This window comes from Ips typographus, linkage group LG13, assembly GCF_016097725.1.
Source record: "Ips typographus isolate SLU linkage group LG13, UJ_Ityp_2.0, whole genome shotgun sequence".
Lineage (NCBI taxonomy): Eukaryota > Metazoa > Arthropoda > Insecta > Coleoptera > Curculionidae > Ips > Ips typographus.
Genome location: NC_138434.1, coordinates 7,580,945 through 7,606,141, shown reverse-complemented (window position 1 = coordinate 7,606,141; position 25,197 = coordinate 7,580,945). Strand labels below are relative to the sequence as shown.

Sequence of the window (25,197 nt, the reverse complement as noted above, 5' to 3'; positions counted from 1 at the left end):
ATAATCAAGTTATGCTTGGTTGTACTTGTTTAGGGTCTTTTAAAGCACTTTTTTGTGTTTTAAATGAGCAATTTGGACTTTTAATTGATTCAATTTTTGACAGCTATCAAAGTTTATCAAATTAGCAATTTTTAAGTCTTTTCCATTAACTTGATGTTTGACAGCTGTCAAAATTACCAAATTCGGTCTCATTTTGACAGCTGTCAAAATTTGTTAAATTAGATTTTTTTATTTTTTAATTGCTTTTATGTTTGACAGCTGTCAAAATCGGTTAAATCGACTAGTTCGCGTTTATACAATTGTCTTGACGTTTGACAGTTATCAAAATTTGTGACATTTTGTCTTTTTTTTTTAATTGATTCGTTTTTTGACGGCTGTCAAAATTATTCAAATCAACTTTTTTTTTCGATCTATTTTTGACAGATTTGTCATAGTAGAAGTTTTTTCCATTGACAATTTGCATTTAACTGTCAGAACGATAGTTTTGTCATGTTTTTGACAGATTGAAAATGTCATACTTTTTAACATGTACAAGCGAATATTTTGACAGTTTACGAATGACATTTAATTGTTCAACGTTGCCAAATTGTCTGTTTTTTTCCTTTCATGACAAAACGACTTAAATTGGGCAACGTCGCATCTATTATTAGCTCCCCATATTTTTTTTGCCATGTTACCAAATTGACCTTTTTTCCTCATTTATGACTATTTCTTTGCGTTGTTGCCACACGGATATTTTCTCTAGTTTTTTACAATGTTGCCAAAACTGCCCTAAGGCACTAAATTACTTAGGGAGTTTCAAATTCAACCAATCATATCTCCGTTACTGATAAAAGTACAGAAAACCTGTTCAAATGAAAGTTGTAGGGAATTTCACTGTCTACTAGATTTATTTAGAGTACTTTTTCTCTAAGTAGTCATCCAAGGAAAATATTCGCCAAAAACTACCCTAAGGCACTAAACTGCTTAGGGAAAACAAGTTTTAAAATGTTTTTACACTTTTCGTTCAAACCTAAAAAACTACCTTATTTGTTGCACAAAGTGTGTACTTTTATATGTCAATGGAAAGTTAATAAAATAGGCTTTCTAACCATATAAAAACATTAGTTGATAAGTTATATAGTTTTGCCGTTAGAGGGCTTCAAACTTGACCAAAGTTTTCTATTCAATTTTCGTGCACTGTTTCGTTCAAACCTAAAAAACTACCTTATTTGCTCCACAAGATATGCACTTTTATATGTCGATGGATTGCTAATGAAATGGGCTTTCCAATCATGTATAAATATTAGTTGATTGGTTAGACAGTTTTGCCGCTAGAGGGCGTTAAACTTGAACAAAGTTCTCTGTCAAATTTCAAATTTTATTTTTACAGTTGTTGACAATAATCTTATATTAACATGAAAAGTTTGCAATGTTGCCATATCGTCCATTTCTGCTAAAGTAAACAGTAATTCTTTTTCTACAGTGTTGCTAAACTGACAATTTTTCTAATTGAGTACGGAATATTTGCGATGTTGCCAAATCAACCATTTTCATCAAATTAAATGATTGCAGTGTTGCCAAGCTAACAATTATCGTAATTTAATATAAAATGTTTGCAATGTTGTCAAATCGTCAAATTTTGTATTAGATAATTTAAATTTTACAGTGTTGCCAAACTGACAATTTTTCTAAATTTAATTCGAAATGTTTACAACGTTGCCAAATCGACCATTTTTATCAAATTAAATGATTGCAGTGTTTTGCCAAGCTAACAATTATTTTAATTTAATTTTAAATGTTTGCAATGTTTTGTCAAATTATTAAATTTTGTAAAAACCTAAAATAATTTCACTTTTACAGTGTTGCCAAATTGACAATTCTTCTGAATAAGTGCGAACTGTTTACAATGTTGTCAAATCGACCATTTCCATCGAAACAAACAATTACAGTGTTGCCAAACTAACCATTATTTTAATTTAATTTTAAATGTTTGCAATGTGTTGTCAAATTATTAAATTTTGTAAAAACCTAAAATAATTTCACTTTTACAGTGTTGCCAAATTGACAATTCTTCTGAATAAGTGCGAACTGTTTGCAATGTTGCCAAATCGACCGTTTCCATCGAAACAAACAATTACAGTGTTGCCAAACTAACCATTATTTTAATTTAATTTTAAATGTTTGCAATGTGTTGTCAAATTATTAAATTTTGTAAAAACCTAAAATAATTTCACTTTTACAGTGTTGCCAAATTGACAATTCTTCTGAATAAGTGCGAACTGTTTGCAATGTTGCCAAATCGACCGTTTCCATCGAAACAAACAATTACAGTGTTGCCAAACTAACCATTATTTTAATTTAATTTTAAATGTTTGCAATGTGTTGTCAAATTATTAAATTTTGTAAAAACCTAAAATAATTTCACTTTTACATTGTTGCCAAATTGACAATTCTTCTGAATAAGTGCGAACTGTTTACAATGTTGTCAAATCGACCATTTCCATCGAAACAAACAATTACAGTGTTGCCAAACTAACCATTATTTTAATTTAATTTTAAATGTTTGCAATGTGTTGTCAAATTATTAAATTTTGTAAAAACCTAAAATAATTTCACTTTTACAGTGTTGCCAAATTGACAATTCTTCTGAATAAGTGCGAACTGTTTGCAATGTTGCCAAATCGACCGTTTCCATCGAAACAAACAATTACAGTGTTGCCAAACTAACCATTATTTTAATTTAATTTTAAATGTTTGCAATGTTTTGTCAAATTATTAAATTTTGTAAAAACCTAAAATAATTTCACTTTTACATTGTTGCCAAATTGACAATTCTTCTGAATAAGTGCGAACTGTTTACAATGTTGTCAAATCGACCATTTCCATCGAAACAAACAATTACAGTGTTGCCAAACTAACCATTATTTTAATTTAATTTTAAATGTTTGCAATGTGTTGTCAAATTATTAAATTTTGTAAAAACCTAAAATAATTTCACTTTTACAGTGTTGCCAAATTGACAATTCTTCTGAATAAGTGCGAACTGTTTGCAATGTTGCCAAATCGACCGTTTCCATCGAAACAAACAATTACAGTGTTGCCAAACTAACCATTATTTTAATTTAATTTTAAATGTTTGCAATGTTTTGTCAAATTATTAAATTTTGTAAAAACCTAAAATAATTTCACTTTTACAGTGTTGCCACACTGACAATTTTTCTAATTTAATAGGAAATGTTTACAATGTTGTCAAATCGACCATTTCCATCGAAACAAACAATTACAGTGTTGCCAAACTAACCATTATTTTAATTTAATTTTAAATGTTTGCAATGTTTTGTCAAATTATTAAATTTTGTAAAAACAAAAGATAATTTCAATTTTACAGTGTTGCCACACTGACAATTTTTCTAATTTAATAGGAAATGTTTACAATGTTGTCAAATCGACCGTTTCCATCGAAACAAACAATTACAGTGTTGCCAAACTAACCATTATTTTAATTTAATTTTAAATGTTTGCAATGTTTTGTCAAATTATTAAATTTTGTAAAAACCTAAAATAATTTCACTTTTACATTGTTGCCAAATTGACAATTCTTCTGAATAAGTGCGAACTGTTTGCAATGTTGCCAAATCGACCGTTTCCATCGAAACAAACAATTACAGTGTTGCCAAACTAACCATTATTTTAATTTAATTTTAAATTTTTGCAATGTTGTCAAATTATTAAATTTTGTAAAAACCTAAAATAATTTCACTTTTACAGTGTTGCCACACTGACAATTTTTCTAATTTAATAGGAAATGTTTACAATGTTGTCAAATCGACCATTTCCATCGAAACAAACAATTACAGTGTTGCCAAACTAACCATTATTTTAATTTAATTTTAAATGTTTGCAATGTGTTGTCAAATTATTAAATTTTGTAAAAACCTAAAATAATTTCACTTTTACAGTGTTGCCAAATTGACAATTCTTCTGAATAAGTGCGAACTGTTTGCAATGTTGTCAAATCGACCGTTTCCATCGAAACAAACAATTACAGTGTTGCCAAACTAACCATTATTTTAATTTAATTTTAAATGTTTGCAATGTTGTCAAATTATTAAATTTTGTAAAAACCTAAAATAATTTCACTTTTACAGTGTTGCCAAATTGACAATTCTTCTGAATAAGTGCGAACTGTTTGCAATGTTGTCAAATCGACCGTTTCCATCGAAACAAACAATTACAGTGTTGCCAAACTAACCATTATTTTAATTTAACTTTAAATGTTTGCAATGTTTTGTCAAATTATTAAATTTTGTAAAAACCTAAAATAATTTCACTTTTACAGTGTTGCCAAATTGACAATTCTTCTGAATAAGTGCGAACTGTTTGCAATGTTGCCAAATCGACCGTTTCCATCGAAACAAACAATTGCAGTGTTGCCAAACTAACCATTATTTTAATTTAATTTTAAATGTTTGAAATGTTTTGTCAAATTATTAAATTTTGTAAAAACCTAAAATAATTTCACTTTTACAGTGTTGCCACACTGACAATTTTTCTAATTTAATAGGAAATGTTTACAATGTTGTCAAATCGACCATTTCCATCGAAACAAACAATTACAGTGTTGCCAAACTAACCATTATTTTAATTTAATTTTAAATGTTTGCAATGTTTTGTCAAATTATTAAATTTTGTAAAAACAAAAGATAATTTCAATTTTACAGTGTTGCCACACTGACAATTTTTCTAATTTAATAGGAAAAGTTTACAATGTTGTCAAATCGACCATTTCCATCGAAACAAACAATTACAGTGTTGCCAAACTAACCATTATTTTAATTTAATTTTAAATGTTTGCAATGTTGTCAAATTATTAAATTTTGTAAAAACAAAAGATAATTTCACTTTTACAGTGTTGCCACACTGACAATTTTTCTAATTTAATAGGAAATGTTTACAATGTTGTCAAATCGACCGTTTCCATCGAAACAAACAATTACAGTGTTGCCAAACTAACCATTATTTTAATTTAATTTTAAATGTTTGCAATGTTTTGTCAAATTATTAAATTTTGTAAAAACAAAAGATAATTTCACTTTTACAGTGTTGCCAAATTGACAATTCTTCTGAATAAGTGCGAAATGTTTACAATGTTGTCAAATCGACCGTTTCCATCGAAACAAACAATTACAGTGTTGCCAAACTAACCATTATTTTAATTTAATTTTAAATGTTTGCAATGTTTTGTCAAATTATTAAATTTTGTAAAAACCTAAAATAATTTCACTTTTACATTGTTGCCAAATTGACAATTCTTCTGAATAAGTGCGAACTGTTTGCAATGTTGCCAAATCGACCGTTTCCATCGAAACAAACAATTACAGTGTTGCCAAACTAACCATTATTTTAATTTAATTTTAAATTTTTGCAATGTTGTCAAATTATTAAATTTTGTAAAAACCTAAAATAATTTCACTTTTACAGTGTTGCCAAATTGACAATTCTTCTGAATAAGTGCGAACTGTTTGCAATGTTGCCAAATCGACCGTTTCCATCGAAACAAACAATTACAGTGTTGCCAAACTAACCATTATTTTAATTTAATTTTAAATTTTTGCAATGTGTTGTCAAATTATTAAATTTTGTAAAAACCTAAAATAATTTCACTTTTACAGTGTTGCCACACTGACAATTCTTCTGAATAAGTGCGAACTGTTTGCAATGTTGCCAAATCGACCGTTTCCATCGAAACAAACAATTACAGTGTTGCCAAACTAACCATTATTTTAATTTAATTTTAAATGTTTGCAATGTGTTGTCAAATTATTAAATTTTGTAAAAACCTAAAATAATTTCACTTTTACAGTGTTGCCAAATTGACAATTCTTCTGAATAAGTGCGAACTGTTTGCAATGTTGTCAAATCGACCGTTTCCATCGAAACAAACAATTACAGTGTTGCCAAACTAACCATTATTTTAATTTAATTTTAAATGTTTGCAATGTTTTGTCAAATTATTAAATTTTGTAAAAACCTAAAATAATTTCACTTTTACATTGTTGCCAAATTGACAATTCTTCTGAATAAGTGCGAACTGTTTGCAATGTTGCCAAATCGACCGTTTCCATCGAAACAAACAATTACAGTGTTGCCAAACTAACCATTATTTTAATTTAATTTTAAATTTTTGCAATGTTGTCAAATTATTAAATTTTGTAAAAACCTAAAATAATTTCACTTTTACAGTGTTGCCAAATTGACAATTCTTCTGAATAAGTGCGAACTGTTTGCAATGTTGCCAAATCGACCGTTTCCATCGAAACAAACAATTACAGTGTTGCCAAACTAACCATTATTTTAATTTAATTTTAAATGTTTGCAATGTTTTGTCAAATTATTAAATTTTGTAAAAACAAAAGATAATTTCACTTTTACAGTGTTGCCAAATTGACAATTCTTCTGAATAAGTGCGAAATGTTTACAATGTTGTCAAATCGACCGTTTCCATCGAAACAAACAATTACAGTGTTGCCAAACTAACCATTATTTTAATTTAATTTTAAATGTTTGCAATGTTTTGTCAAATTATTAAATTTTGTAAAAACCTAAAATAATTTCACTTTTACATTGTTGCCAAATTGACAATTCTTCTGAATAAGTGCGAACTGTTTGCAATGTTGCCAAATCGACCGTTTCCATCGAAACAAACAATTACAGTGTTGCCAAACTAACCATTATTTTAATTTAATTTTAAATTTTTGCAATGTTGTCAAATTATTAAATTTTGTAAAAACCTAAAATAATTTCACTTTTACAGTGTTGCCAAATTGACAATTCTTCTGAATAAGTGCGAACTGTTTGCAATGTTGCCAAATCGACCGTTTCCATCGAAACAAACAATTACAGTGTTGCCAAACTAACCATTATTTTAATTTAATTTTAAATTTTTGCAATGTGTTGTCAAATTATTAAATTTTGTAAAAACCTAAAATAATTTCACTTTTACAGTGTTGCCACACTGACAATTCTTCTGAATAAGTGCGAACTGTTTGCAATGTTGCCAAATCGACCGTTTCCATCGAAACAAACAATTACAGTGTTGCCAAACTAACCATTATTTTAATTTAATTTTAAATGTTTGCAATGTGTTGTCAAATTATTAAATTTTGTAAAAACCTAAAATAATTTCACTTTTACAGTGTTGCCAAATTGACAATTCTTCTGAATAAGTGCGAACTGTTTGCAATGTTGTCAAATCGACCGTTTCCATCGAAACAAACAATTACAGTGTTGCCAAACTAACCATTATTTTAATTTAATTTTAAATGTTTGCAATGTTTTGTCAAATTATTAAATTTTGTAAAAACCTAAAATAATTTCACTTTTACATTGTTGCCAAATTGACAATTCTTCTGAATAAGTGCGAACTGTTTGCAATGTTGCCAAATCGACCGTTTCCATCGAAACAAACAATTACAGTGTTGCCAAACTAACCATTATTTTAATTTAATTTTAAATTTTTGCAATGTTGTCAAATTATTAAATTTTGTAAAAACCTAAAATAATTTCACTTTTACAGTGTTGCCAAATTGACAATTCTTCTGAATAAGTGCGAACTGTTTGCAATGTTGCCAAATCGACCGTTTCCATCGAAACAAACAATTACAGTGTTGCCAAACTAACCATTATTTTAATTTAATTTTAAATTTTTGCAATGTGTTGTCAAATTATTAAATTTTGTAAAAACCTAAAATAATTTCACTTTTACAGTGTTGCCACACTGACAATTCTTCTGAATAAGTGCGAACTGTTTGCAATGTTGCCAAATCGACCGTTTCCATCGAAACAAACAATTACAGTGTTGCCAAACTAACCATTATTTTAATTTAATTTTAAATGTTTGCAATGTGTTGTCAAATTATTAAATTTTGTAAAAACCTAAAATAATTTCACTTTTACAGTGTTGCCAAATTGACAATTCTTCTGAATAAGTGCGAACTGTTTGCAATGTTGCCAAATCGACCGTTTCCATCGAAACAAACAATCACCGTTTTTTTTTTGGCAAATCACGCCAAATTTTTCGGATTTGAGACTATTTTTGGGGATTTTTCATTCAATTTTCCTCTAATTAAATATTGATCGTTTTAGTCGAAAAATACGTTTTTTTTTTTCGCAATACACAGTGTTGCCAAGTGGTCATAATCGATGTTTACTGACTTTCTCTGACTTGAAATGTCATTCAGTCGACATTTTGAGAACCACCCGAGAAAAAAAACTCGGATTTGACACGTTTATCGTCTTTTTGACATTTTCAAGACATCTTCTAGTAACATTTGACAGTTAAATTATTAAACGTCAATTTTGACAACCCTTAGACACGAAAAACAATTGAAGCAGATAATTTGACTGTTTTAAACAAGTCTAACGTCAATTTTGACATTTCTAAACACAGAAGACAACTTTTAGTAATATTTGACAGTCAATTTGACTTTATCGTCAATTTTGACAATCCTAAGATACTGAAAACAATTGGAGCTGTGAATTTGACAGATTTAAACAAGTTTAACGTCAATTTTGACATTTCTAAACACAGAAGACAACTTTTAGTAATATTTGACAGTTAAATTGACTTGAACGTCAATTTTGACAATCCTAAGACACTAAAAACAATTGAAGCAGATAATTTGGCTGTTTTAAACAAGTCGAACGTCAATTTTGACATTTCTAAACACAGAAGACAACTTTTAGTAATATTTGACAGTCAATTTGACTTTATCGTCAATTTTGACAATCCTAAGACACTGGAAACAATTGAAGCAGTGAATTTGACAATTTTAAACCAATTTAACGTCAATTTTGACATTTCTAAACACAGAAGACAACTTTTAGTAATATTTGACGGTCTATCGTCAATTTTGACAATCCTAAGACACTGAAAACAATTGAAGCAGATAATTTGGCTGTTTTAAACAAGTCTAACGTCAATTTTGACATTTCTAAACACAGAAGACAACTTTTAGTAATATTTGACAGTCGATTTGACTTTATCGTCAATTTTGACAATCCTAAGACACTGAAAACAATTGAAGCTGTGAATTTGACAATTTTAAACCAATTTAACGTCAATTTTGACATTTCTAAACACAGAAGACAACTTTCAGTAATATTTGACAGTTAAATTGACTTGAACGTCAATTTTGACAACCCTTAAACACGAAAAACAATTGAAGCAGATAATTTGACTGTTTTAAACAAGTCTAACGTCAATTTTGACATTTCTAAACACAGAAGACAACTTTCAGTAATATTTGACAGTTAAATTGACTTGAACGTCAATTTTGACAACCCTTAGACACGAAAAACAATTGAAGCAGATAATTTGGCTGTTTTAAACAAGTCTAACGTCAATTTTGACATTTCTAAACACAGAAGACAACTTTTAGTAATATTTGACAGTTAAATTGACTACAACGTCAATTTTGACAATCCTAAGACACTGAAAACAATTGAAGCTGTGAATTTGACAATTTTGACATTTCTAAACACAGATGACAACTTTTAGTAATATTTGACAGTTAAATTGACTTTATCGTCAATTTTGACAATCTTAAGACACTGAAAACAATTGAAGCAGTGAATTTGACAATTTTAAACAAGTTTAACGTCAATTTTGACATTTCTAAACACAGAAGACAACTTTTAGTAGTATTTGACAGTTAAATTGACTTTATCGTCAATTTTGACAATCCTAAGACACTGAAAACAATTGAAGCAGTGAATTTGACAATTTTAAACCAATTTAACGTCAATTTTGACATTTCTAAACACAGAAGACAACATTTAGTGACATTTGACAGTCAATTTGACTTTATCGTCAATTTTGACATTTCTAAACACAGAAGATTACTTTTAGTAACATTTCACAATTAATTTGACTTAAACGTCAATTTTGACAACCTTAAGACACTAAAAACAATTGGAGCAGTGAATTTGACAATTTTAAACCAATTTAACGTCAATTTTGACATTTCTAAACACAGAAAACAACTTTTAGTAGTATTTGACAGTTAAATTGACTTGAACGTCAATTTTGACAAACCTTAGACACGAAAAACAATTGAAGCAGATAATTTGGCTGTTTTAAACAAGTCTAACGTCAATTTTGACATTTCTAAACACAGAAGACAACTTTTAGTAATATTTTTGACAGTTAAATTGACTACAACGTCAATTTTGACAATCCTAAGACACTGAAAACAATTGAAGCTGTGAATTTGACAAATTTGACATTTCTAAACACAGAAGACAACTTTTAGTAATATTTGACAGTTAAATTGACTACAACGTCAATTTTGACAATCCTAAGACACTGAAAACAATTGAAGCAGTGAATTTGACAATTTTAAACCAATTTAACGTCAATTTTGACATTTCTAAACACAGAAGACAACATTTAGTGACATTTGACAGTCAATTTGACTTTATCGTCAATTTTGACAATCCTAAGACACTGAAAACAATTGAAGCAGTGAATTTGACAATTTTAAACCAATTTAACGTCAATTTTGACATTTCTAAACACAGAAGACAACTTTTAGTAATATTTGACAGTTAAATTGACTACAACGTCAATTTTGACAATCCTAAGACACGAAAAACTATTGAAGCAGATAATTTGACTGTTTTAAACAAGTCTAACGTCAATTTTGACATTTCTAAACACAGAAGACAACTTTTAGTAATATTTGACAGTCAATTTGACTTTATCGTCAATTTTGACAATCCTAAGACACTGAAAACAATTGAAGCTGTGAATTTGACAAATTTAAACAAGTTTAACGTCAATTTTGACATTTCTAAACACAGAAGATTACTTTTAGTAACATTTCACAATTAATTTGACTTAAACGTCAATTTTGACAACCCTTAGACACTAAAAACAGTTGGAGCAGAGAATTTGGCAGTTTTAAACCAGTTTAACGTCAGTTTTGAAATTTCGTAACTAAATATGTCATTCTGACATATCTGAGACAGGCATAATGACTGTAAAGTCATTTTTAACAACTATTAGACAGTTTTTTCAATTTTGACATTTATGAGTTAATTTAAATGTCTGTGAGATAATTTTTTGACAATATTAAGACCACTTGACTGTTCTGACACTTTTTACATTCATTTTGACATTTCTAAACACAAAAGACAGCTTCTAGTGACATTCAACAGATATTTGACAGGTAGATTGACTTTGTCAACATTTGTGAACTAGATATGTCATTCTGACGTATGTGAGACAAAATGACAAAAAAAAAAATGATTTACTTTAACACCCTGTAACTCGGTTATTTTGACAGTTACAGGGTGGTTCAATATATCAATTTGTAGCCCTTGAAATCCTCTTTTGATCACCCTGTATAGTGTTTTTAATGAAATCGTCAAAACTGAGTTATTCAAGCATAAATACAGAGTGGCTAAAATTTGACAGTTGTCACTTTAACACCCTGTAACTCGGTTATTTTGACAGGTACAGGGTGGTTCAATATATCAATTTGCAGCCCTTGAAATCCCCTTTTGATCACCCTGTATAGTGTTTTTAATGAAATCGTCAAAACTGAGTTATTCAAGCATAAATAGAGAGTGGCTCAAATTTGACAGTTGTCACTTTAACACCCTGTAACTCGGTTATTTTGACAGTTACAGGGTGGTTCAATATATCAATTTGTAGCCCTTGAAATCCTCTTTTGATCACCCTGTATAGTGTTTTTAATGAAATCGTCAAAACTGAGTTATTCAAGCATAAATACAGAGTGGCTCAAATTTGACAGTTGTCACTTTAACACCCTGTAACTCGGTTATTTTGACAGTTACAGGGTGGTTCAATATATCAATTTGTAGCCCTTGAAATCCTCTTTTGATCACCCTGTATAGTGTTTTTAATGAAATCGTCAAAACTGAGTTATTCAAGCATAAATACAGAGTGGCTCAAATTTGACAGTTGTCACTTTAACACCCTGTAACTCGGTTATTTTGACAGTTACAGGGTGGTTCAATATATCAATTTGTAGCCCTTGAAATCCTCTTTTGATCACCCTGTATAGTGGTTTTAATGAAATCGTCAAAACTGAGTTATTCAAGCATAAATACAGAGTGGCTCAAATTTGACAGTTGTCACTTTAACACCCTGTAACTCGGTTATTTTGACAGTTACAGGGTGGTTCAATATATCAATTTGTAGCCCTTGAAATCCTCTTTTGATCACCCTGTATAGTGTTTTTAATGAAATCGTCAAAACTGAGTTATTCAAGCATAAATACAGAGTGGCTCAAATTTGACAGTTGTCACTTTAACACCCTGTAACTCGGTTATTTTGACAGTTACAGGGTGGTTCAATATATCAATTTGTAGCCCTTGAAATCCTCTTTTGATCACCCTGTATAGTGTTTTTAATGAAATCGTCAAAACTGAGTTATTCAAGCATAAATACAGAGTGGCTCAAATTTGACAGTTGTCACTTTAACACCCTGTAACTCGGTTATTTTGACAGGTACAGGGTGGTTCAATATATCAATTTGTAGCTTTTGAAATCCTCTTTTGATCACCCTGTATAGTGTTTTTAATGAAATCGTCAAAACTGAGTTATTCAAGCATAAATACAGAGTGGCTCAAATTTGACAGTTGTCACTTTAACACCCTGTAACTCGGTTATTTTGACAGTTACAGGGTGGTTCAATATATCAATTTGTAGCCCTTGAAATCCTCTTTTGATCACCCTGTATAGTGTTTTTAATGAAATCGTCAAAACTGAGTTATTCAAGCATAAATACAGAGTGGCTCAAATTTGACAGTTGTCACTTTAACACCCTGTAACTCGGTTATTTTGACAGTTACAGGGTGGTTCAATATACCAATTTGTAGCCCTTGAAATCCTCTTTTGATCACCCTGTATAGTGTTTTTAATGAAATCGTCAAAACTGAGTTATTCAAGCATAAATACAGAGTGGCTAAAATTTGACAGTTGTCACTTTAACACCCTGTAACTCGGTTATTTTGACAGGTACAGGGTGGTTCAATATATCAATTTGCAGCCCTTGAAATCCCCTTTTGATCACCCTGTATAGTGTTTTTAATGAAATCGTCAAAACTGAGTTATTCAAGCATAAATACAGAGTGGCTAAAATTTGACAGTTGTCACTTTAACACCCTGTAACTCGGTTATTTTGACAGGTACAGGGTGGTTCAATATATCAATTTGTAGCGCTTGAAATCCCCTTTTGATCACCCTGTATAGTGTTTTTAATGAAATCGTCAAAACTGAGTTATTGAACAGTAAATACAACATACGGTCAAAAATCGTTTTATGACAGCTAGGTCCTGTCATTGTGACGTCTGTCGTTCAATTCAGTGTCAAAAAATAAACGATCCGCAATTAATATAAATTCACTTTATTTCAGCGTTTTTCATTGGCTGGGCGCAATCTAACGTCACCGGGGTCGGCTGACCAATGGAGAGGCACGTGGGCGGGGCGCCGCCCCCCCACCATCGGGGGCGGCCCTTTTCCGGCACGGAGACGGCGCATGCCAACGAATACTTTGAACATTTTCTCAACGCCGCCACACTTAAAAACATTTTAGGTTATCACAGGTATTTATTTATAGTTTTTTTTCTTTTATTTATTGTTTTTCTTTTTTTTTATTTTCAATATTTTTGTTTTTTTAATTTTTTTTACAATATTGCTCTAATCAATACTGTCAAAACATAACACTCACATAGCTGTCAATAATGACAGCTCCTGAATATTTAACAGGTTTAAAAAAATTGGAAAAAAAGGAAAAAATAAAAAATTAATTCAGAAAAAAATAGAAAAAAATAAAAAAGTAAACTAAAAAATAAAATAAAATGGTTTGATTTACAAAGAAAGTAAAAAATAAAAATGAAAAAAAAAAAAACAATAAATAAAATAATAACAAAATAAAAAAAAAAGAAATTAAAAGCAAATAAAAAAAGTTAAGAAAACAAAAGAAAGTAGGAAATAAAGAAATTAATAAGAAAAAAGGAGAATAAAACCAAATAGTTTGATGTGTTTGCACTGTTGCCAAATTGTCACATTTTCAAGAAAATTTTTTTTTACAAATTATCAATTAATCACATTTTTACCCCGTTGCCAAATTGTCACTTTCTAAAAGTTGAATTTAGTTTAGACTCAGAAATGGGATGGGATCAGAAACTTCAGTTAGGATAGACAGCGTCGTTCTGAGCAAATTCTGATTTCAAAAAAACATATTTGCATTCAGAATGACTCTGAATTGTTGAGTTTAGATTTGACTCAGAAACTTGGGTTAGGATAGAAAGTGTCATTGTGAGTTACTTCTGATCCAAAAAACCCAGATTTGCACTCAGAATGGCTCGGAAAATTGAATTTAGATTTGATTCAGAAATGGGAACAGAAACTTGGGTTAGGATAGAAAGTGTCGTTCTGAGTCACTTCTGATCCAAAAAACCCAGATTTGCACACAGAATGGCTCGGAAACGTTCAATTTAGATTTGACTCACAAATAATGGGATCAGAAATTTAGGTTAGATTAAAAAGCGTAAAAGCTATTGATACAAAAAAAAAAATAAAAATTTGTGCTCAAAATGTTTAAGAAAAGTTAAAATTAGTTAGGCTCAGAAATGACATCAGAAATTTAGGTTAGGTTAAAGAGCGTTTTTTTTCGTATTGATTCTGATCCCAAACAAATCTAGATTTGTAATCAGAATGGCAAGGAAAAAAAGTAAAATTTAGATTAGACTCAGAAATAGGATCAGAAACTTAGGTTAGGTTAGGAAGCAAACAGTGAAATAAAAAAAAAGGAATGAAAAAAAAAGAAGGACGAAAGAATAATGAAATAAATAAAAGAACACGAAAATGAAAATAAAAAAGAGAAAGGAAAAAGTTAACATAAAAGGAAAAGAAAAGAAAGAAAAAATAAAAACAAATTAAAAAAGGAAGAAATAAAAAGTAGGAAAAGAAATATAAAAAAAAAATAATAGAAAAGGAAAGAAGAGGAAAAAAGATAAAGAAACAAAATTAAAAAAGTATATAGAAATGAAAGAAAAATTAAAAAAAGAAAGAAAAAAGAAATTAACACAAAAATAAAAATAAAATAAATTTCAAAAAAAAAAATATAAAATAAGAAAAAAAAAATTAAAAAAAAGAAAAATTAAAAAGGTATATTTAAATTTCAGGTCAATGTGCGAACTGCTCCACTTGAAACCGAACGTTTTCCCGCAATTTTACCCGAAACTGCGGTCGAGTTTGACGTCGTGGAAAGCGAAAGCGCTCTGGAAGAAATTCGATTCCCGCATTTCCCACAAATGCTACGGGAAAGGAAAAGCGTGTCACGGGACGCGAGTACTCGTAATCGGAGCGGGTCCGTGCGGTCTTCGTACCGCCATCGAGGCGCAACTACTCGGCGCCAAAGTGGTGAGTAATCGTCAGTAATCGATTTGCCCTATTTCGGCCTGTAACTCCCTTAATTGGTCCGTGAGAGGAAAAACGCTCGGAAGCAATCTTGTAGAGCGTGAAATTCCCTACAACTTTCGCTTTATACACTTTTGCTCTGACTCGTCAAATACCGGAGTTACAGCCTTGTAAAGTTTCGGAACTTTCCGGATCTTTGTAGAAGTTTCTAGAACTCTCCGGAACGTTGTAGAAACCTCTAAAGCGTTCTAAGATTTTTTGAAATGTTTCTGAAATTTCCGGATTTTTGTGAAAGCTTCTAGAACTTGCCGGAACGTTCTAGAAATCTCCAAAACGTTCTAGGAGTTTCTGGAAAGTTACACAACTTTTCGGATCTATGTAGAAGCTTCCAGAAGTTGACGGAATGTTCTAGAAACCTTTAAAAACTTTCTAAGACTTTCCGCAATGTTTCAGAACTTTTCGTATTTTTGTAGAAGGTTTTAGAACTAACCGGAATGTTCTAGAAACCTCTAAAACTTTGTAAAAGTTTCTAGAAAGTTTTACAACTTTCCGGATCTTTGTGGAAGATTCTAGATTTTGCCAGAGCGTTCTAGAAGCCTTTAAAGCGTTCTGGAACTTTCTGGAATGTTTCAGAACTTTCCGGATCTTTGTGGAAGCTTCTAGAACTTTCCGGAACGTTGTAGAAGCCTCTAAATTGTTCCCAAAGTTTCTGGAAAGTTTCAAAACATTCCCGATATTTGTGGAACCTTCTAGAACTTGCCGGAACATTCTTAAAATTTCTAAAACGTTCTAAGAGTTTCTGGAAAGTTACAGAACTTTTTGGACCTTTGTAAAAGCTTCCAGAAGTTGCCGGAATGTTCTAGAAACCTTTAAAACGTTCTAAGACTTTCTGGAATGTTTCAGAACTTTTCGAATCTTTGTAGAAGCTTCTAGAATTTGCTGGAACGTTCTAGAAATCTCTAAAACGTTGTAGAACTTTCTGGAATGTTTCAGAACGTGCCGTATCTTTGTAGAAGTTTTTAGAACTTGCCGAAATGTTCTGGAGATTTCTAAAACGTTCTAGAACTTTCTGGAATGTTTCAGAACTTTCCGGATCTTTGTAGAAGCTTCTAGAACTTGCTGGAACGTTCTAGAAATCTCTAAAACGTTGTAGAACTTTCTGGAATGTTTCAGAACGTGCCGTATCTTTGTAGAAGTTTTTAGAACTTGCCGAAATGTTCTAGAGACTTTTAAAACTTTTTAGAACTTCCTGGAATGTTTCAGAACTTTCCGGACCTTTGTAGAAGCTTCTAGAACTTGCCGAAATGTTCTAGAGAATTCTTAAACGTTCTAGAACGGTCTGGAATGATTCAGAACTTTCCGGATCTTTGTGGAAGCTTCTAGAACTTTCCGGAACGTTGTAGAAGCCTCTAAAGCGTTCTCAAAGTTTCTGGAAAGTTTCAAAACATTCCCGATATTTGTGGATCCTTCTAGAACTTACCGGAACATTCGTAAAATTTCTAAAACGTTCTCTCTTCTAAGTTACAGAACTTTTCGGCTCTTTGTAGAAGCTTCTAGAAGTTGCCGGAATGTTCTACAACTTGCCGGATCTTTGTAGAAGATTCTAGAATTTACCGGAACGTTCTAGAACTTTCCGGATTTTTGTTGAAGTTTATAGAACTTACCGGAATGTTCTAGAAACCTCTTAAACATTCTAAGAGTTTCTAGAAAGTTGTACAACTTTCCGGATCTTTGTGGAAGATTCTAGAATTTGCCAGAGCGTTCTAGAAGCCTCTAAAGCGTTCTAGAACTTTCTGGAATGTTTCAGAACTTTCCGGATCTTTGTGGAAGCTTCTAGAACTTTCCGGAACGTTGTAGAAGCCTCTAAAGCGTTCCCAAAGTTTCTGGAAAGTTTCAAAACATTCCCGATATTTGTGGAACCTTCTAGAACTTGCCGGAACATTCTTAAAATTTCTAAAACGTTCTAAGAGTTTCTGGAAAGTTACAGAACTTTTTGGACCTTTGTAGAAGCTTCCAGAATTTGCCGGAATGTTCTAGAAACCTTTAAAACGTTCTAAGACTTTCTGGAATGTTTCAGAACTTTTCGAATCTTTGTAGAAGCTTCTAGAATTTGCTGGAACGTTCTAGAAATCTCTAAAACGTTGTAGAACTTTCTGGAATGTTTCAGAACTTTCCGGATCTTTGTAGAAGCTTCTAGAACTTGCCGAAATGTTCTAGAGAATTCTTAAATGTTCTAGAACGGTCTGGAATGTTTCAGAACTTTCCGGATCTTTGTGGAAGCTTCTAGAACTTTCCGGAACGTTGTAGAAGCCTCTAAAGCGTTCTCAAAGTTTCTGGAAAGTTTCAAAACATTCCCGATATTTGTGGAACCTTCTAGAACTTGCCGGAACATTCTTAAAATTTCTAAAACGTTCTAAGAGTTTCTGGAAAGTTACAGAACTTTTTGGACCTTTGTAGAAGCTTCCAGAATTTGCCGGAATGTTCTAGAAACCTTTAAAACGTTCTAAGACTTTCTGGAATGTTTCAGAACTTTTCGAATCTTTGTAGAAGCTTCTAGAATTTGCTGGAACGTTCTAGAAATCTCTAAAACGTTGTAGAACTTTCTGGAATGTTTCAGAACTTTCCGGATCTTTGTAGAAGCTTCTAGAACTTGCCGAAATGTTCTAGAGAATTCTTAAATGTTCTAGAACGGTCTGGAATGTTTCAGAACTTTCCGGATCTTTGTAGAAGCTTCTAGAACTTGCTGGAACGTTCTAAAACGTTCTAGAACTCTCCGGAACGCTGTAGAACCACTAAAACGTTCTAAGACTTTCTGCAATGTTTTAGAACTTTTCGAATCTTTGTAGAAGCTTCTAGTACTTGCTGGAACGTTCTAGAAATCTCTAAAACGTTGTAGAACTTTCTGGAATGTTTCAGAACGTGCCGTATCTTTGTAGAAGTTTCTAGAACTTGCCGAAATGTTCTAGAGACTTTTAAAACGTTCTAGAACTTCCTGGAATGTTTCAGAACTTTCCGGATCTTTGTAGAAGCTTCTAGAACTTGCCGAAATGGTCTAGAGAATTCTTAAACGTTCTAGAACGTTCTGGAATGTTTCAGAACTTGTCGTATGTTTGTGGAAGTTTCTAGAACTTCCCGAAATATTCTGAAGATTTCTAAAACGTTCTGGAACTTCCTGGAATGTTTCAGAACGTGCCGTATCTTTGTAGAAGTTTCTAGAACTTGCCGAAATGTTCTAGAGACTTTTAAAACCTTCTGGAACTTTCTGGAATGTTTCAGAACTTTCCGGATCTTTGTAGAAGCTTCTAGAACTTGCTGGAACGTTCTAGAAATCTCTAAAACGTTGTAGAACTTTCTGAAATGTTTCAGAACTTTCCGGATCTTTGTAGAAGCTTCTAGAACTTGCCGGAACGTTGTAGAAGCTTCTAAAGCGTTCTCAAAGTTTCTGGAAAGTTTCAAAACATTCCCGATATTTGTGGATCCTTCTAGAACTTTCCGGAACATTCGTAAAATTTCTAAAACGTTCTCTCTTCTAAGTTACAGAACTTTTCGGCTCTTTGTAGAAGCTTCCAGAAGTTGCCGGAATGTTCTACAACTTGCCGGATTTTTGTAGAAGATTCTAGAATTTACCGGAACGTTCTAGAACTTTCCGGATTTTTGTTGAAGTTTCTAGAACTTACCGGAATGTTCTAGAAACCTCTTAAACATTCTAAGAGTTTCTAGAAAGTTGTACAACTTTCCGGATCTTTGTGGAAGATTCTAGAATTTGACAGAACGTTCTAGAAGCCTCTAAAGCGTTCTAGAACTTTCTGGAATGTTTCAGAACTTTCCGGATCTTTGTGGAAGCTTCTAGAACTTTCCGGAACGTTGTAGAAGCTTCTAAAGCGTTCTGAAAGTTTCTGGAAAGTTTCAAAACATTCCCGATCTTTGTGGATCCTTCTAGAACTTTCCGGAACATTCGTAAAATTTCTAAAACGTTCTCTCTTCTAAGTTACAGAACTTTTCGGCTCTTTGTAGAAGATTCTAGAATTTACCGGAACGTTCTAGAACTTTCCGGATTTTTGTTGAAGTTTCTAGAATTATAATTAAAATTATTAATAGTTTCAAAACATTCCCGATATTTGTGGAACCTTCTAGAACTTGCCGGAACATTCTTAAAATTTCTAAAACGTTCTAAGAGTTTCTGGAAAGTTACAGAACTTTTTGGACCTTTGTAGAAGCTTCCAGAATTTGCCGGAATGTTCTAGAAACCTTTAAAACGTTCTAAGACTTTCTGGAATGTTTCAGAACTTTTCGAATCTTTGTAGAAGCTTCTAGAATTTGCTGGAACGTTCTAGAAATCTCTAAAACGTTCTAGAACTTTCTGGAATGTTTCAGAACGTGCCGTATCTTTGTAGAAGTTTCTAGAACTTGCCGAAATGTTCTAGAGACTTTTAAAACGTTCTAGAACTTCCTGGAATGTTTCAGAACTTTCCGGATCTTTGTAGAAGCTTCTAGAACTTGCCGAAATGGTCTAGAGAATTCTTAAACGTTCTAGAACGTTCTGGAATGTTTCAGAACTTGTCGTATGTTTGTGGAAGTTTCTAGAACTTCCCGAAATATTCTGAAGATTTCTAAAACGTTCTGGAACTTCCTGGAATGTTTCAGAACGTGCCGTATCTTTGTAGAAGTTTCTAGAACTTGCCGAAATGTTCTAGAGACTTTTAAAACGTTCTAAGACTTTCTGGAATGTTTCAGAACTTTCCGGATCTTTGTAGAAGCTTCTAGAACTTGCTGGAACGTTCTAGAAATCTCTAAAACGTTGTAGAACTTTCTGGAATGTTTCAGAACGTGCCGTATCTTTGTAGAAGTTTCTAGAACTTGCCGAAATGTTCTAGAGACTTTTAAAACGTTCTAGAACGTCCTGGAATGTTTCAGAACTTTCCGGATCTTTGTCGAAGCTTCTAGAACTTGCCGAAATGTTCTAAAGAATTTTTAAACGTTCTAGAAAGGTCTGGAATGTTTCAGAACGTGCCGTATCTTTGTAGAAGTTTCTAGAACTTGCCGAAATGTTCTAGAGACTTTTAAAACGTTCTAGAGCTTCCTGGAATGATTCAGAACTTTCCGGATCTTTGTAGAAGCTTCTAGAACTTGCCGAAATATTATGAAGATTTCTAAAACGTTCTAGAACTTTCTGGAATGTTTCAGAATTTTCCGGATCTTTGTAGAAGCTTCTAGAACTTGCCGAAATATTATGAAGATTTCTAAAACGTTCTAGAACTTTCTGGAATGTTTCAGAACTTTCCGGATCTTTGTAGAAGCTTCTAGAACTTGCCGAAATATTATGAAGATTTCTAAAACGTTCTAGAACTTTCTGGAATGTTTCAGAACTTTTCGGATCTTTGTAGAAGCTTCTAGAACTTGCCGAAATGTTCTGGAGATTTCTAAAACGTTCTAGAACTTCCTGGAATGTTTCAGAACGTGCCGTATCTTTGTAGAAGCTTCTAGAACTTGCTGGAACGTTCTAAAACGTTCTAGAACTCTCCGGAACGCTGTAGAACCACTAAAACGTTCTAAGACTTTCTGCAATGTTTCAGAACTTTTCGAATCTTTGTAGAAGCTTCTAGTACTTGCTGGAACGTTCTAGAAATCTCTAGATCGTTGTAGAACTTTCTGGAATGTTTCAGAACGTGCCGTATCTTTGTAGAAGTTTTTAGAACTTGCCGAAATGTTCTGGAGATTTCTAAAACGTTCTGGAACTTTCTGGAATGTTTCAGAACTTTCCGGATTTTTGTAGAAGCTTCTAGAACTTGCTGGAACGTTCTAGAAATCTCTAGATCGTTGTAGAACTTTCTGGAATGTTTCAGAACGTGCCGGATCTTTGTAGAAGCTTCTAGAACTTGCTGGAACGTTCTAGAAATCTCTAAAACGTTGTAGAACTTTCTGGAATGTTTCAGAACGTGCCGTATCTTTGTAGAAGTTTCTAGAACTTGCCGAAATGTTCTAGAGACTTTTAAAACGTTCTAGAACGTCCTGGAATGTTTCAGAACTTTCCGGATCTTTGTCGAAGCTTCTAGAACTTGCCGAAATGTTCTAAAGAATTTTTAAACGTTCTAGAACGGTCTGGAATGTTTCAGAACGTGCCGTATCTTTGTAGAAGTTTCTAGAACTTGCCGAAATGTTCTAGAGACTTTTAAAACGTTCTAGAGCTTCCTGGAATGTTTCAGAACTTTCCGGATCTTTGTAGAAGCTTCTAGAACTTGCCGAAATATTATGAAGATTTCTAAAACGTTCTAGAACTTTCTGGAATGTTTCAGAACTTTCCGGATCTTTGTAGAAGCTTCTAGAACTTGCCGAAATATTTTGAAGATTTCTAAAACGTTCTAGAATTTTCTGGAATGTTTCAGAACTTTTCGGATCTTTGTAGAAGCTTCTAGAACTTGCCGAAATGTTCTGGAGATTTCTAAAACGTTCTAGAACTTCCTGGAATGTTTCAGAACGTGCCGTATCTTTGTAGAAGCTTCTAGAACTTGCTGGAACGTTCTAAAACGTTCTAGAACTCTCCGGAACGCTGTAGAACCACTAAAACGTTCTAAGACTTTCTGCAATGTTTCAGAACTTTTCGAATCTTTGTAGAAGCTTCTAGTACTTGCTGGAACGTTCTAGAAATCTCTAGATCGTTGTAGAACTTTCTGGAATGTTTCAGAACGTGCCGTATCTTTGTAGAAGTTTTTAGAACTTGCCGAAATGTTCTGGAGATTTCTAAAACGTTCTGGAACTTTCTGGAATGTTTCAGAACTTTCCGGATTTTTGTAGAAGCTTCTAGAACTTGCTGGAACGTTCTAGAAATCTCTAGATCGTTGTAGAACTTTCTGGAATGTTTCAGAACGTGCCGGATCTTTGTAGAAGCTTCTAGAACTTGCTGGAACGTTCTAGAAATCTCTAAAACGTTGTAGAACTTTCTGGAATGTTTCAGAACGTGCCGTATCTTTGTAGAAGTTTCTAGAACTTGCCGAAATGTTCTAGAGACTTTTAAAACGTTCTAGAACGTCCTGGAATGTTTCAGAACTTTCCGGATCTTTGTCGAAGCTTCTAGAACTTGCCGAAATGTTCTAAAGAATTTTTAAACGTTCTAGAACGGTCTGGAATGTTTCAGAACGTGCCGTATCTTTGTAGAAGTTTCTAGAACTTGCCGAAATGTTCTAGAGACTTTTAAAACGTTCTAGAGCTTCCTGGAATGTTTCAGAACTTTCCGGATCTTTGTAGAAGCTTCTAGAACTTGCCGAAATATTATGAAGATTTCTAAAACGTTCTAGAACTTTCTGGAATGTTTCAGAACTTTCCGGATCTTTGTAGAAGCTTCTAGAACTTGCCGAAATATTTTGAAGATTTCTAAAACGTTCTAGAATTTTCTGGAATGTTTCAGAACTTTTCGGATCTTTGTAGAAGCTTCTAGAACTTGCCGAAATGTTCTGGAGATTTCTAAAACGTTCTAGAACTTCCTGGAATGTTTCAGAACGTGCCGTATCTTTGTAGAAGCTTCTAGAACTTGCTGGAACGTTCTAAAACGTTCTAGAACTCTCCGGAACGCTGTAGAACCACTAAAACGTTCTAAGACTTTCTGCAATGTTTCAGAACTTTTCGAATCTTTGTAGAAGCTTCTAGTACTTGCTGGAACGTTCTAGAAATCTCTAGATCGTTGTAGAACTTTCTGGAATGTTTCAGAACGTGCCGTATCTTTGTAGAAGTTTTTAGAACTTGCCGAAATGTTCTGGAGATTTCTAAAACGTTCTGGAACTTCCTGGAATGTTTCAGAACGTGCCGTATCTTTGTAGAAGTTTTTAGAACTTGCCGAAATGTTCTGGAGATTTCTAAAACGTTCTGGAACTTTCTGGAATGTTTCAGAACTTTCCGGATTTTTGTAGAAGCTTCTAGAACTTGCTGGAACGTTCTAGAAATCTCTAGATCGTTGTAGAACTTTCTGGAATGTTTCAGAACGTGCCGTATCTTTGTAGAAGTTTTTAGAACTTGCCGAAATGTTCTGGAGATTTCTAAAACGTTCTAGAACTTTCCGGAACGTTGTAGAAGCCTCTAAAGCGTTCCCAAAGTTTCTGGAAAGTTTCAAAACATTCCCGATATTTGTGGAACCTTCTAGAACTTGCCGGAACATTCTTAAAATTTCTAAAACGTTCTAAGAGTTTCTGGAAAGTTACAGAACCTTTCGGACCTTTGTAGAAGCTTCCAGAATTTGCCGGAATGTTCTAGAAACCTTTAAAACGTTCTAAGACTTTCTGGAAGGTTTCAGAACTTTTCGAATCTTTGTAGAAGCTTCTAGAATTTGCTGGAACGTTCTAGAAATCTCTAAAACGTTGTAGAACTTTCTGGAATGTTTCAGAACGTGCCGTATCTTGGTAGAAGTTTTTAGAACTTGCCAAAATGTTCTGGAGATTTCTAAAACGTGCTAGAACTTTCTGGAATGTTTCAGAACTTTCCGGATCTTTGTGGAAGCTTCTAGAACTTTCCGGAACGTTGTAGAAGCCTCTAAAGCGTTCTCAAAGTTTCTGGAAAGTTTCAAAACATTCCCGATATTTGTGGAACCTTCTAGAACTTGCCGGAACATTCTTAAAATTTCTAAAACGTTCTAAGAGTTTCTGGAAAGTTACAGAACTTTTTGGACCTTTGTAGAAGCTTCCAGAATTTGCCGGAATGTTCTAGAAACCTTTAAAACGTTCTAAGACTTCCTGCAATGTTTCAGAAGTTTTCGGATCTCTCTAGAAGCTTCTAGAATTTGCTGGAACGTTCTAGAAATCTCTAAAACGTTGTAGAACTTTCTGGAATGTTTCAGAACGTGCCGTATCTTTGTAGAAGTTTTTAAAACTTGCCGAAATGTTCTGGAGATTTCTAAAACGTTCTAGAACTTTCTGGAATGTTTCAGAACTTTCCGGATCTTTGTAGAAGCTTCTAGAACTTGCTGGAACGTTCTAAAACGTTCTAGAACTCTCCGGAACGCTGTAGAACCACTAAAACGTTCTAAGACTTTCTGCAATGTTTCAGAACTTTTCGAATCTTTGTAGAAGCTTCTAGTACTTGCTGGAACGTTCCAGAAATCTCTAAAACGTTGTAGAACTTTCTGGAATGTTTCAGAACTTTCCGGATCTTTGTAGAAGCTTCTAGAACTTGCCGAAATATTATGAAGATTTCTAAAACGTTCTAGAACTTTCTGGAATGTTTCAGAACTTTTCGGATCTTTGTAGAAGCTTCTAGAACTTGCCGAAATGTTCTGGAGATTTCTAAAACGTTCTAGAACTTCCTGGAATGTTTCAGAACGTGCCGTATCTTTGTAGAAGCTTCTAGAACTTGCTGGAACGTTCTAAAACGTTCTAGAACTCTCCGGAACGCTGTAGAACCACTAAAACGTTCTAAGACTTTCTGCAATGTTTCAGAACTTTTCGAATCTTTGTAGAAGCTTCTAGTACTTGCTGGAACGTTCTAGAAATCTCTAGATCGTTGTAGAACTTTCTGGAATGTTTCAGAACGTGCCGTATCTTTGTAGAAGTTTTTAGAACTTGCCGAAATGTTCTGGAGATTTCTAAAACGTTCTGGAACTTCCTGGAATGTTTCAGAACGTGCCGTATCTTTGTAGAAGTTTTTAGAACTTGCCGAAATGTTCTGGAGATTTCTAAAACGTTCTGGAACTTTCTGGAATGTTTCAGAACTTTCCGGATTTTTGTAGAAGCTTCTAGAACTTGCTGGAACGTTCTAGAAATCTCTAGATCGTTGTAGAA

At 32.8% G+C, this 25,197-nt stretch overlaps 1 protein-coding gene across 17 annotated transcripts in view; it reads left to right on the top strand.

Annotated features, from left to right (window-relative positions):
* Mical (Molecule interacting with CasL) overlaps window positions 1–25,197 on the top strand; it is a 159,038-nt gene that overhangs the window by 19,331 nt on the left and 114,510 nt on the right. For all 17 annotated transcript variants that reach the window (XR_014180326.1, XR_014180325.1, XR_014180329.1 and 14 more), the window contains exons 2-3: window positions 13,428–13,617; window positions 15,202–15,439. Coding sequence is in view for 10 of the 17 variants with exons in the window: in XM_081991842.1 (XP_081847968.1) it covers window positions 13,478–13,617; window positions 15,202–15,439 (378 nt within the window). In the remaining 7 variants the exon portion in view is untranslated. The remainder of the gene's footprint in view (window positions 1–13,427; window positions 13,618–15,201; window positions 15,440–25,197) is intronic.